Raw genomic sequence first — 14,904 nt, 5'->3', positions numbered from 1 at the left:
TCACCTTTTCTCAATACACAGAGTGCTAAGGGAACATGACCTTTTAAGGGATCTTCCTTGCCAACAACAGCACAGTCTGCCACGGTACCATGGGAAAGGATCGACTGTAATAAGGAAAGGCATTCATTTAGAATATACATATTTACCATATATATACACATTCAACATGTAGATATAGATACAGATATAGATATACAAACACATATAATTTCAGTTGGGGGAAAAAGTACATGGAAGAGAAGCCAAAAATCCATGGCTGCCTATTGAAAATTCATAAGTAATTTACATCATTACTACTGAAGTGAATGCTTAGAATCCCCATGGTAGTCACTAAAGGTTGACAGTAATTAAGATAAACTGCTCAGCTTACCCGGAAAGTAAGGAAATGGTTTCTTGGTCTCAATTGTTTATTAATGAAGTCAGAGAAAATGTGTAGTGGATACCACATGTAAACAAGCCTCTGCAAACAGGCAGACTCACGGCGATTTAGTCTTAACTCTGGCTGCCATAAGCATACCTTCCAGAGGAATCCAAGGTTGCCCTATGGCTAAAGAATAACTTTATTTCTGAGTCTGTTAGTGAACAATGAAATTCCTTTAGTGGCCACCCATCCAGAGATGATTTTCCAGGACTTGCAAGAGACTGGATATGGAAAGAGGCCCTGACATCAGATAATCCCCACTGTTGAGGAACTATATTCATATTGCTCGCCTTAAGTTCACAAAGCCAGTATCTATCTGAAATCACAAAAAGCCATAGAGTTGAGTAACAACATGAAATACAGATGCTCAGTGTTTTATGTGTGTGTGTGTATATATATATATATATATATATATAGTGACAGGACTTCTTAAAACGCATACTCAAATGTTCTTTTCTGAAAGATTAATAGTTATTTTGGTGACTCCAAAGCCCTAATAGCTAGAGAAAACATTGAACAAACTTTTAACCAACAGCACATCCGGCAGTCCTTACTCTTTCTTCTATTCATTCATTCAATGAATATTTGCTAAATGCCTCCTATGTTGCAACCATTCACTGGGTTCACAGGTAATAAAAAATAGTCAGCATATTGCTTCAAGATGCTTACAGTCTAGTAGTGGAGACAGATATTAATAAATAATTATGAACATCTACTCTAAATAAATACAAAAGTGATAAGGACTCTGGGGAACATTTTTTTTTTATATATGAAAGATACAGCAAAAGCAACCAATTTGGCAGAAAGATATGGGCCTCAAAAACTTTTTCTTCAGGAAATAACAATAAGCAGATCTGAAGGATGAGTAGATATTTATTAGGCAAGGAGATGGGCATGGGGCAAAAACCCTGAGGAAGGACTTCACAGGTACCATTCACACCTCAAAGAGACCAGTGTGGCTGGAAAGCAGAGAACAAAGAGTGAGAATGGAGAAGATGGAGCTACACAGGTGGATAGGTATTGTGCTAGGAACTTCCAGCTCATTTTGCAGCCCTGGGAAGGCTATACAGCATTTTCAGTAGTTGAGAAAGAATGCAAAATCAGAACAGATTTAATATTGAGGTTTTATGTTTGTTCGTATGTTTGTTTGAGACAAGATCTCACTCTGTCACCCAGGCTGGAGTGTGCCAGCATGATCATAGATCACCGCAGCCTCAACCTCCCAGGCTCAGGTGATCCTCCCACCTCAGCCTCCTGAGTAGCTGGTTCTGCAGGTGCACACCACCATGTCTGGCTAATTTTTTGTACTATTTTTTTTGTAGAGATGGGGTTTCGCCATGTTCCCTAGACTTGTCTCAAACTCCCAGGCACAAGCAATCTACCTGTTTCGGCCTCCCAAATTGCTAGGATTACAGGTATAAGCTACTTTATTTTTTAAAAGTAGTTTTAGATTCATAGCAATATCAAGTACGAAAGTAGGATTCTCATATACATCTTACCACTACATATACACAGCCTCCCCCATTATCAAAATTTGGTACCAGAGCGATACATTTGTTGCAACTGATGAACCAAAACTGGCACACCATTATCATCCTAGTTCACAGTTTGCATTACTACCTTATGTCTGAGTGTTGTCAAATGTGTAAGACAGGTATCCACCTTTATAGTATCACACATAACAGTTTTACTGACCTAAATACTCCCTGTGCTCTGCTCATTCATCCCCTCCCTTTCCCCTAACTGTTGGCAAAAACTGAACTTTATATTGTCTTCAAGGTCCTTTTCCAGAATGTCATATAATTAGAATCATTCAGTATGTAGCCTTTTCAGATTAGCTTCTTTCACTTCAGAGTCGATTTTGAAAAGCACAAACTTATTTTAGTTTCATCGTGGAAAATAAATAAAGAATTGTTGAGAGTGGGTGTCACCGTTTATACAGGAAAACTACCCGAAAGGATACCGCAGTAGGCTAAGGTCATGATAGTAAGAATAAAGACTAGAATTTCTTTAGCGGTAAAATGGACAAAATTTGATTGTACATTGAATACGGGGCATGAATAAGAGAGACGGATTAAAGATGATTCTATGGTTTTTGACTTGAGCATCTGATTGGATGGTGGCATCATTTTTAAGCCAGAAATTGCTAATGAGGATAAGACTTAAGATGAAATATCACATATTCAGTCTTGGAGTTGTTTCATTGAGGTGCCATTGAGACATCTAAGTAGAGGCAGTTGTACACCAGAATCTGAGGAGAGGCTTAATCTGCAGATGCACATTGGGATGTCATTAATGTACAGATGCTAATGGAAGCTATAGACTTTGATGAGCCTATTTCAGGAGAAAGTAAGAAGAAGAAAAGAGTAAAGACCTTAAGGAACTCCAACATGTAATGGGCACCTGAAAAAGGAGAAGCTAGAAACTAAACAAACAACAACAACAACAAAAGAAAACCCAGCCATAGAGGTAGAAAAATAACTCAGCATGATCTGGTATGTGTCATTTTCAAGTCCCAAACTTTCCATGACTATTTTTTTTTTTCTAATTAGGCCAAATTGAAAGTAAGTTTTCTCTTCTCTGAACTCCTGGAAGACCTGATGACCTGCTAGGATGATTGGTACAAAGCCAGTGCAATATCTTACTTTGGACTCAACATTGCTTCTATAACATATTGTAAGCATACCATTTGAAGAATTGGCTTGTAAGGATTTTCATCCACATACCTTCTGATTCATGCAGTGCTGAGGGTAGTACATGTTAAATAAATGATTTTTGTAGGATATGCTTTGTTAGCTTTTGCAGGATTTGCTTAGGCAAAAATGTTCACACCCTTTCCATTAGTTGAACCTAACTAAAAAGCTTCTGCTAAATACATACTACACAACTACACAACACCATATTCTCCCACTGCTTCTATATGTATAAACTCTTAAAATGCTCCCAACAGCTCATTAATTAGTCTTTTTTACTTTTAAGACCCATGTGGTGAGATCAGAAAGACAACTTTTACTGCCAGATATATATTTTAGTACTTACTGTAGTCAGTCATTAGTCATGCAAAATAACACTTCGCTGTACCAGATAGGATATAGACTTGGAAGGTTAGATCCTACGAATTCTGACTGGGTGTTCCCTTAATAAGTAAAGAACATCTCTTTTTCCTGGCTAACCAGAGGTTTAATCGTCAAAAATTATTAGTGTTTATTGGTGCCATGACTCTCTGTACTGGAGTTCCTAAAATGCCAAGGTATCTGTTCAAATCACTGTTAAAAAATAAATCACCCACATATTTTGTCACCTAACCAATATGACTAGAATTTTAGCTAAATTTAATGTTAAAACATCTAGTTTGCCACTCTTTGACTTTGCTATTTTAAATTTTACTAAGATTTTGTCCTTAGTCTTAGTGCTTTTAGAAGTGGATGGGAAAATGTTGATTGCTTTTCTATAAAAGCAAGGAACATTTTAAAATCAGAAGAAATATACAACAAAATGTCTTGTAGTATAATGTTAGAGTTTCCCATTTTTGCCTGCTGCAGATAAATTCTTAAAAATTGTGAGAAGCAAAATCATTTTCAAGAATTATGTGTCATATCTAAGTGACATCAAATATTATTCATCTATCAGTTTTTAAAGTGCCATAAAGGAAGGGTGGCAGCTTTTTATGTTGGCCCCACAAATAACATTTGCATGCCAAGTGATGATTTCAACAACTGAAGTATTAAAAGCGAAAGCGTCAAAATATATCTTGGCAATGTTCAAGGGACAGAAGCCAACCAAATGTCCTATGGGGGTAAAAATATCAAAAGCCACATTAATGCATTCCCTCCAAATAAAATCTACGAAGCATCTGTGATTAACTGACATTTAAGTACCTAAAGATGTTATGGAACTTAAAAGGCAATAGTCTCACCACAAGTGAGTATATAAATGTTATGGGATTAGCACTAGCAACTTCCTGTCATCTGTTGTTTCTTAGGTATTGCCAATTTTGCATAGATTTTAATGAATTTAAAATATTTTTGGGCTTCACTGGGCTGACCTTCACAGGTTTCTCAATTATATTTTTAAGAATCTTAATTTAAAAAATTAGTTCAAATCAAACACCCCCACAAGATGGGAGGAGCCAGTTTGCAGTGCGATATTGTCTATGCAATGGTTTGAAGAAGAGGGATTTTAAAAAATTTCCTCTGACATTGGAGTAATCTAAGACACTTGTCAGAGAGATTCCAGATACTCATCAATATTCATAGGAGTACCCAGGAAATATTCAGCAATGTTGTAACTACTTAAATCCAATAGTCATTTAATGCTTGGTAGAATTGAAATGGCAAGGCATCTTAGTTGGATATACTGTCACTTTATGGAAATACATTCAATGTTGAAGAATCATTCCTAAAATAGCAAACAAAATAGCTAACTTGGAAAACAAACAGTGACACTTCGGTTAGAACAACCTCAAAAAGGCCAATGTCGTGTGAACAGTGTCCTAGGTAGGCTTTAAAGGCAGTATGTTAACACCAGATTTCCAAGTTCCCACAAATATTAGTGGGATTATTTAACAAACCTAAACTTAAGCTACAAGTGAAAGAGTGAAATTAGAGAGCCCAATTTATTTCCTGTACATTTCTTTGTATGAAAAAGCCTGCAGATTTCTTCACATGAAAAGCCACAACAGTCAAAGAGAACCAAGCAAGAACAATCATATTAGCTCCTGAAAATTTTAGCTTACAAGTCCAGAACTAGCAGATTTTAGACATAATTTTTCCATGAACTCTTTCACTTCCACCAAAGTTTCCTAAATGTCTAGCTTGATGCTGGACTTTCAAAAATTTATCAACTCTTAAAATAGACTTGATTATTACTTAATAGTTAAAGAAGGTCCTCATTTTTACTTGGATCTGCAAGGATACTGTCCTCTTAAATTGATAAAAACTTATGCCAGAGCTCCATTTTCTTACAATGAGAACAGAAAAGAACAGAGTTTCCTGAAATATTTTTGATGTAATAATTTTAATAGAATATCTGCTTGATTTAGGTAATATACATTTTATGGTTTTGTTGTACTTGAAATTCTTTTTCTAAAAATACTATTGGTACAAATATTTGTACATATTTATAGGGTACTTGTGATATTTTGTTACATGTATAGAGTGTGTAATGATAAATTTAGGGTATTTAAGGTATCCATCACTTCGAGTATTTATCATTTCTATGTGTTGAAAAAGTTTCAAGTGCTAATTTCTAGTTATTTTGAACTATACATTGTTATTAATTATAGACACTCTACTTTGCTATTGAATATTAGAACTCATTCCTTCTATCTAACTGTATATTTGTACCCATTAACCAATCTCTTTTCATGTGCTTCCACCACTTGACACACACATACCCTTCTCAGCCTCTGGTATCATTCTACTCTCTGTTTCTGTAAGATCAACTATTCCAGATCCCATATATGAGTGAAGATAGATATTGTCTTTCTGTGCCTGGCTCCTTTCACTTAATGTAATGAAATCCAGTTCCATCCAAATAGCTGCGAATAGCAGGATTTTGTTATTTTTTGTGGCCAAGTATTGTTCTATTGTGCACATTTACTATATTTTCTTTCTTCATTCATCTGTTGATGATCACTTAGGTTGATCTATATCTTTGCTACTTGAGCAGTGCTGCAATAAACATGGGGGTAAATGTAGCCCTTTGACATACTAATTTCTTTTCCTTTGGATAACTACCCAATAGTGGGATTGCAAGATCTTATGGTAGTTCTACTGTTAGTTTTTTGAAAAATCTCCATACTATTTTCCATAACAGCTATACTAATTTGCATTCCTACTAACCGAGTATGAGTTCCCTTTTCTCTACATCCTTGCATGAATGACTTTCTAACAACAACTTATACACTTTTTTTGTCTTTCTAATAATTACTCATAAAATGTCTACTTAGGGAAACTGGAAAAGTACAGATAATTTCACTGTACATAAAAACAATATTCAGTCTATTTTTTTCTACAAATAAAACTTTCAATGGATTAAGACCCTCAATTCCTATTCCAAAAAGTTAAAATGGAATATGGTATTCACCATTGGGAACCCTTGACAAGTAGTTAAATAGTAAGGTTTGGGCACTTTAGTAAGAGCTGGATATATCATCAAACATTTCAGAAGGAAATAATCAATTTGCTAAGCAATTTTGCTAGGAGCTAGTAAAAAGTCAGTACAAAGTATCAGTTCACAATTCTCTAAAAGATTTCAAAGACAGAGAAGACAAATCTGATTTAAATTGAGATACACTTTTCTTATTAAATATAAATATTTAATAAACACTTAGGCATTTAATTCATACGTAGAGAGAAGTTAACTTAAAGATTTAAGGTCTGAATGGTTTCCTGTTATGCACCCTAAATACTCCAAGACCCAGTGACAAAATTTCTGTTAGATGCCAATAATTCTAGCATGTTTTTCTCTTTTTCCATTTTAACTGCCTATTTTCTGCCTATCTCATTCTGCTGTTACATATAGTGAGAAGAATTTCAGTAGAAGCATTAAAGCGCAACATATATTTGAATAGGTTAACACTCCTCTTTTCATTCTAAAAATAAAAAAAAGACTAAGGTTTTTGACTAATAATAAGAACTATGCATACATAGTTTTCATATTTTGATTGACTGAGTCTGCCAGAAATGCAGGTGAATATTGGAAGTAATCTCTTAAAAGGAAGAAATTAAAATTTCATGCAACCAGAGCCATCTTTTGCCAACACACCAAAAGACATGAAGCAAAATTTTCAATTTCAGGTTATCACAAAATTCAGAGTCGTTTAAAAACAAGATAACATTATAATAGCACACAAAGCTCAAATGTTCTAAAATATTTTATAAAGTTCCTTCCTTTTACTCAAAAAAATCACATTTAAGGAACACATGCCAACATAACAAGAAGTATTAAGCCGTTAAGTTTGAACAGAAGATAGGTACTAACTTTTTTAATTTTTAATTTTTTTAACTTTTATTTTAGATTCAGGGATACATAAGCAGATTTGATATATAAATAAACTCATGTCACAGGGGTCTGTTGCACAGATTATTTCATCACCCAGGTACTAAGCCTAGTACCCAATAGTTTTTTTTTTTTTTTTTCTGATCCTCTTTCAATTAGAGAAAGAGGAAATAAACCTTTGATCTGCATACTCTGATCACAGTGAATTGTTAATCATGTTACTTTAAACATTTTCTTTCATTCAAATTGTAGTTTGTTTGCTCCACTCAGTTGAAAAACTATTCTGGGATTTCCTTCTAGAAAAAAAAAAAAATGAAGTAACATCTTCCACAATAACAATGAAAAACTCTGGGCTAAAATATATACTAGAAGACTAATTCAGAACATCAAAACTTGAAATACAACTTGGTGATAACCTCACTGTCATTTGGGAGTTTGGGGATTTTGTTATTTTTGTTTATTTGTTTGCTTTACTTTCTGTATAATCTGGCCCCAGGGCTAAAGCAGCTCAACATATGTAACTGACAATGAATACAGACAGAAAAAGCCCTAAGAGCCTGCTGTGTCTGGTCAGAGGCCCAGGAAAAGGAGTAGGGGAGACATGAAACAGGTTTCGTCCTCCCTCCTTTAGATGAGTGCCGACAAAGAGGCAGGGCCCACCCTCTCTTTACAGAGCTGTAGCAAATTTGGTACCTCTCCACACCTTACACGAAGTAAATGTCAGCGACGAAGGTGTGCCCCTTCCCTTCTCCACACTAGCTGTACAACAGCTCCTGCAGGAGGGAGCCCTGGGTACTCTCCCACCCTAAACCAAGAGAACCCAGAAAGGATCAGTGCCACTTGCTCTCTGCAGCTGCAGCCATGCCGTTCCTGAGAGTGGCTCGCTGTTGACTTACCCTGCCATGTGCTAGGCAACTGCCAGGAAAGAGACAAAACTGCTTCCTCTCCCCAGAGACACTGTTCCTATAGACACTGCAGGAATAATCCTGGTAACTGTGGGCAGACAAAGCCCTGACTCACTACCCATAAGAATACCAAATGAGAGTTTTGTGAACCAAAGAGGGAAAAGGGATCTCTGGTTTTGGTACTACATGAAAGAAGCTTAGAATTCACCACCCCATTCTAACAAGTAGAAAGTTAAACAAACTGAAAACAACAACAACAACAACAATTCTTAGATTTGTCAGAGGGGAAGTTCACAGGGAAAACCACTGCCCCCAAAACTGTAGAGACAGACAATTAATAGAGAAAAACAGAATTTACTGGAGCAGAAACCTCTACAGGAACAAGTGCTAAGGTTGGAAAACCCGAGCTTTATGACAAAACACTGTGTTCCTCTTTCCAGGGCCTACCCTTAAAAGAAACTATTTTGGCCGGGCGCGGTGGCTCAAGCCTGTAATCCCAGCACTTTGGGAGGCCGAGACGGGCGGATCACGAGGTCAGGAGATCGAGACCATCCTGGCTACCCGGTGAAACCCCGTCTCTACTAAAAAATACAAAAAACTAGCCGGGCGAGGCGGCGGGCGCCTGTAGTTCCAGCTACTCGGGAGGCTGAGGCAGGAGAATGGCATGAACCCGGGAGGCGGAGCTTGCAGCGAGCTGAGATCCGGCCACTGCACTCCAGCCTGGGAGACAGAGTGAGACTCGGTCTCAAAAAAAAAAAAAAAAAAAGAAACTATTTTGTAACACAGCCTAACTGCTGGAGTTTTCTCAGAGCCTAACTGACATAGGAGAAAGTAAATATCCAATTCCAGCCCCCTTTATTCATCCTATTTTAAGAGGGGATAAATCTACACAGAACTTATGAAGTTCACAGTCTAAGGATACACATTCATGAAGCAACTAAGATTTAATCATAGGACTACAGAATACTTCTTCTCCCCCTCATCTTACCAATACACCAGTAAAGGCCTACTTACTGAAGTTCTTTTTACACAGTACATCTCGTCAGTATTTCAACAAACTATTACAAGGCATACTAAAAGGCAAAATAAATAAATAACAGCAAACCACACAAATACACACACACACAGTTTGAATAGACTGAAGAAGCATTAGAAACAGAGTTTCATAGGCAGGAATATTGGAATTATCTGAACATGATTTTTTTTAAAAACTACAATTAATATGTTAAGGACATTAGTGGAGAAAGTAGACGACTAGCAATAACAGATGATTAATGTAAGCTGAGCAGAGAGACTGAAATTATAATAAAGAATTTTTAAAATGCTACAAAGAAATATCACTGTATCAAAAATAAAGAATGTATTTGATGGGCTTATTTGTAAACTAGACATGGGGGAAAGAAGAATCTTGATGCTTGGGGATATATCAATAGAATCCTACAAAACCAAAAATCAAAGAGAAAAAAGATGGAAAAGAAACCCCCAAACAGAATAAAATATCCAAGAACTTCAGAGCAAATACAAAAGCTGTAACAAACACATAATAGTGGTAATGGGAGGAGAAGAAAGAAATAGAAGCAATATACGAAGAAATAATGACTGAGAATTTTCGCCAAATTAACGGTGACACAAAATCATAGATCCAGGAATCACAGAAAACATCAAGAAAGATAAATGTAAAAAAAAAATCCTACATGTAGGCATATCATATTCAAATTTCAAACAATCTAAGATAAAGAAAAAAATTCTAGAGAAAGCCAGAGTGGAGGGAGAAAAACCTTACTTGTAGCAAAGCAAACATAAGAATCATATGTGATTTCTCCTTAAGAACCATGTAAACAAGCAGACAGTGGAGCGAAATATTTAAAGTGTCAAGAGAGAAAAAAGCACCATTAATTCTAGAATTACAGATTGCTATGTTGTGAAAAATTATCCTTCAAAAATTAAGGAGAAATAAATACTTTTTTAGACAAAAGAAAAAAAATTGAGGTAATATGTTGCCAGTAGACCTGCTTTGCAAGAAATGTTATTTGGAGACAAGGAAAATAATTTATCAGAAACTTGTATGAATAAAAATAACAGAAGAACATCAGAAATGAATAAACAAAAATAAAATAAAAAATTATTTTTCTTGTTCTCAATTTACCTCACAGATAAGTTTGTTCAAAATAATAATAGCAACAATGTGGGTATATGTGCATGTATATATGCTTATGTATAAGCAAGTGAATGACAGCAGTGATACAAGATCTACAAGGGAGGAATTAGAAATATTTTGACATTATAAGGTATTTGCTCTGCCTATGAAGTAACATAGTATTATTTGAGTCTGGACTTGATTAGTTGTAAATATATATTGCAAACATTAGGGCAACCACTAAAACAAGTTTAAAAAAGTATATTTAATATGTTAAGAAAGGAGAACAAAATGAAATAATATAAAATGTTCAATTATAACCACAAAATGCAGAGAAAGATAGAAAGAAATAGAAACAAAGAATAAGAGCAACAAATAGAAAACAATAACAAATATGGTAAATGTTAATTCAGTTATATTAATGATCACTTAATATCTGATCTAAATATACCAATTAAAAGGCAGATCATCAGAGAGTAGATAAAAAAACAAGCCTCAATTATATGTTTTCTGAAAGAAACCCATTTTAAATATAATGACACATATAGATTAAAAGTAAAGGGATGGAGAAAGTTATACCATGCTAATTTTTATAAGTAGGAGTAGTTATGTTAATTTCAAGCACGGAAGGCTTCAGAGCAAGAAAATGTATCAAGAATAAAGAGGAGCATTACATAATGATAAAGAAATCAATAACCCAAGAAGGAATGATGATCCTTACAGCATCAAAGTATGTCAGGCAAAAACTGATAGAATTGGGAGGAGAGACAGGTGAATAAACTATTATAGTTCAAGACTTCAACACCCCTGTGCTGGAAATTTACAGATCCACTGGGCACACAATCAATAAGGACATAGTTCAGTTCAACAGTACCATCAATCAACTGAATAAAACTGACATCAATAGTCCACTTCATTCAACAAGTAAGAATTAAGAATAAGAAAAAAAAGTCCACGCTCAACACATCATAGACAGAACAAGTACCTTTTATTAACAAAAATTCCTAATTCCTCCCTTCTAGCCCTTATATCACTACTGTCATTTATTTTGCTTATACATAAGCATATATATGTATGTGTATATATGCACACATATTGTTGCTGTTATTAGTATGAACAAACAGTTATTTGTGAGATAAATTGAGAACAAGAACAATAAAATATTTTATTTTACTTTCTGATATGGTTTGGCTGTGTACCCATCCAAATCTCATCTTGAATTGTGGCTTCCGTAATTCCCACGTGTCATAGGAGGGACCCGGTGGGAGGTAAGTGAATTGTGGGGGCGAATCTTTTCTGTGTTGTTCTCATGATAGTGAATAAATCTTACAAGATCTGATGGTTTTATAAAGGGAGTTCCCCTGCACGCTCCCTCTTGCCTGCTGCCATGTAAGACATGACTTTGCTCCTCATTCTCCTTCTGCCATGATTGTGAGGCCTCCCCAGCCATGTGGAATTATGAGTTAATTAAACCTCTTTCCTTTATAAATTACCCAGTCTCAAATAGGTCTTTATTAGCAGTGTGAGAACAGACTAATACACCTTCATTTATTCATTTCTGACGCTCTTCCTTTACTTTTCTTTATCTAAATTTCTGATTTATATTTTTTCTTTGTCTCTGAATGAAGTTGTTGAATGAAGATTACACATTTTTTTCAAACTCAAATGGAACATTCATCAAAGCAGACTATATTTTGGACTATAAAACACACCTTAAAATTTTTAAAATAATATAAATCACACAATGTCTGTTCTGAGGTAATAATGGAATTAAACTAGCAATCAATAACAGAAAGATAGATGTAAAATCACAAATTATTGGAGATTAAACAACACACTTCTAAATAACACATGAGTCAAAGAAGATATTTCAAGAGAAATTTAAACATATTTTAACTAAATGAAAATTAAAATATAACATCAATATTTATGGGATACAGCAACAGCATGCTTGCAGGAAAATTTATAGCATTGAATTCATACATTTGACAAGAAGAAAGATCTAAAATCAATTACCTAAACTTTCACCTTAGGAAACTAGAAAATGGGAAACCAAATTAAATTCAAAGTAAGCAGAAGAAAAGAAATTATAAAAATTAGAGGAGAAATAAATTAAATTGAAAATAAGAAATCAATAGAAAATACCACAAAACCAAAAGCTATTCCTTTAGAAGATCAACAAAATCAATAAACCTCAAGCCAGGCTAAGGAAAAAAAAAAAGGAAGAGACAAATTACTAAAACCAGAAATGAAAGAGGACATATTACTATAGACCATGGACTTTAAAAAGATAATAAGGAATATTGTGAACAAGCCTATGTCCACAAATTTGATTTGATGAAATAAACTAATTTCTTGAAAGATACAATCTTCCAAAAGTCACACAGGAAGAAACTGACAATCTGAATAGGCCTATATGTATTAAAAATTAGATCAATAATTAATGATTATTAACCTTCCCAAACTGAAAGTACCAGGCAAAGATAGGTTCGCTGGTGAATTCTACCAATCCATCAGTTAATTCTACCATTTAAAGAATAAATTAGACCGATTATCTACAATCTGGCCTTCTAATGACGGAAGTAATGGGAATATTTTCTAACTCAATCTATGGGACTGGAATAATGCTGGCCCCATAGAATGAGTTAGAAAATATTCCCATTGTATTAATACTAAAATAAAACAATTACAAAAAAAAAAAAAAAAGCTATAGACAGTGCCTGTCATGAGCATAGATGCCAAAATCCTCCATAAAATATTAGCAAATAGAATCCAATCATGTGTGAAAAGAATTATGTACTATGACCAAGTGGAATTTATCCCAGGTATGCAAAGTTGGTTCAAAATTCAATAATCAATGTAATCCATCGCATCAATAGGCTGAAGAAGGAAAATTACATAATCATATCAGTAGATGCAGAAAAAATAAAACATTTGACAGAATCCTATAACTATTCATGATAAAAACATTGAGTATACTAGGAATAGAGGGGAACTTCCACAATTTGATGATGAACCATCTACAAAAAACCGAGAGCTTACATCATACTCAATGGTGAGAAACTGAAAACTTTCCTGCTAAGATCAGGAAAAAGGCAAGGATGTCTACTCTCACAAGTATATTTTCAACATCATACTGGCTAGTGCAACAAGAAAGAAAAACATTATCATACTAGGTAGTGCAATGAGACAAGAAAGGAGTATAAAATGTATACAGACTGAGAAAGAAGATCTCAAACTGTATTTGTTCGTAAACAACATGGTCATATATGTAGAATATCCAAATAGACAAAAGCTTTGAAAATTAAATTGACATTGAAACCACGGTCCACAGAAAGTGGGTAAAGCTATGTAGTCTGATCCTAACTGGGCTGACCGCCTCCTAAAATAAGTAGCCACGATAACAGAAATCCAGAAGATTTAAATAGGATCCAGAATCTCATGGTGTAATATTCAAAACACTCGGGATAAGATGTAAAATAGACATAACAGTTATCAGGAAAATCTAAACATCTTTTAAGAAAAAAAGAAATCCCCAGATACCAAACCCAAGATTATCCAAATATCAGAATTATCAAAAATTTTAACTTAGCTATTGTAACTATGGGGAAATAAACCTCTAGATTTATCAGTGCTCCTATAAAAAGTCCTAGCCTCCTGAGACTCTTAAAACATCCTAAAAATTAGATCTATAGTCATTTCCTTAATCAATTGCTCAGATCTTAAAGGAAAATAAAGCTTAACTTTACCTGTCAAGGCCGAGTGTGTACAGTCCAGACTAGATCCCCGGTATAAACTCCCAAGGAGCTGGGGAGACTGGCTCACTATCTTCTTAGGTATTTACCTACTAAAAAAGATTAATTCCCAGGATGTAGAAACATCTCCAGGTTGTAAAACTGGAGATGCACAGGGCTATCTGGCTCCTGGGGCTATTTTACTTATATATTAAATAATTAGAATTTTGATTAAAGACGCTATGTTTTTAAGAAGAGCCTTCAGGAAGGATGGCTGCCTCCCTCCCTTTTATAAGTGAGAAAATTCATTTTTTAACCTTCATTTATGGAGAATCTGGCTACTCATGTAGGAAAAATTGCCATTGGCTCTCATTGGGTCACAATAAGACCTAGGGTAATGGGGAAACGACACTCTTATTAAAAAATATATATATGTCTTTGACCCAGAACACCTCATTTTCACATTCAGGATAAAAATAACAAAGATGAATAATAAAAACCAAATAATAACCATGGCCCAAGAAGAATGGGCAAAATCTCTTGGCATGAATGGAATAATAGACATTCTTGCAAATTAATAAAAGCTACAAAAAAAAAAAAAACCCAAAATAATTTAAAAGAGAAAAGAGGGGAGAATGAAATGAGAAGAATAAAATAAGAGAATGAAAAAGAGAAGAGTCAAAAAGAATAATAATGAACTGGTAG

At 34.6% G+C, this 14,904-nt stretch overlaps 1 protein-coding gene across 1 annotated transcript in view; it reads right to left on the bottom strand.

Annotated features, from left to right (window-relative positions):
• Positions 1 to 14,904, bottom strand: part of ACSS3 (acyl-CoA synthetase short chain family member 3) — a 181,992-nt gene that overhangs the window by 4,943 nt on the left and 162,145 nt on the right. Inside the window, exon 14 of the mRNA XM_008004125.3 lies at positions 5 to 104. Coding sequence (XP_008002316.2) covers positions 5 to 104 — 100 coding nt within the window. The remainder of the gene's footprint in view (positions 1 to 4; positions 105 to 14,904) is intronic.

The sequence above is a fragment of the Chlorocebus sabaeus genome, chromosome 11 (genome assembly GCF_047675955.1).
Source record: "Chlorocebus sabaeus isolate Y175 chromosome 11, mChlSab1.0.hap1, whole genome shotgun sequence".
NCBI classification, from domain to species: Eukaryota; Metazoa; Chordata; class Mammalia; order Primates; family Cercopithecidae; genus Chlorocebus; species Chlorocebus sabaeus.
Note: the sequence above shows the minus strand (reverse complement) of the source record. Positions and strands in the feature narration are given on the sequence as shown.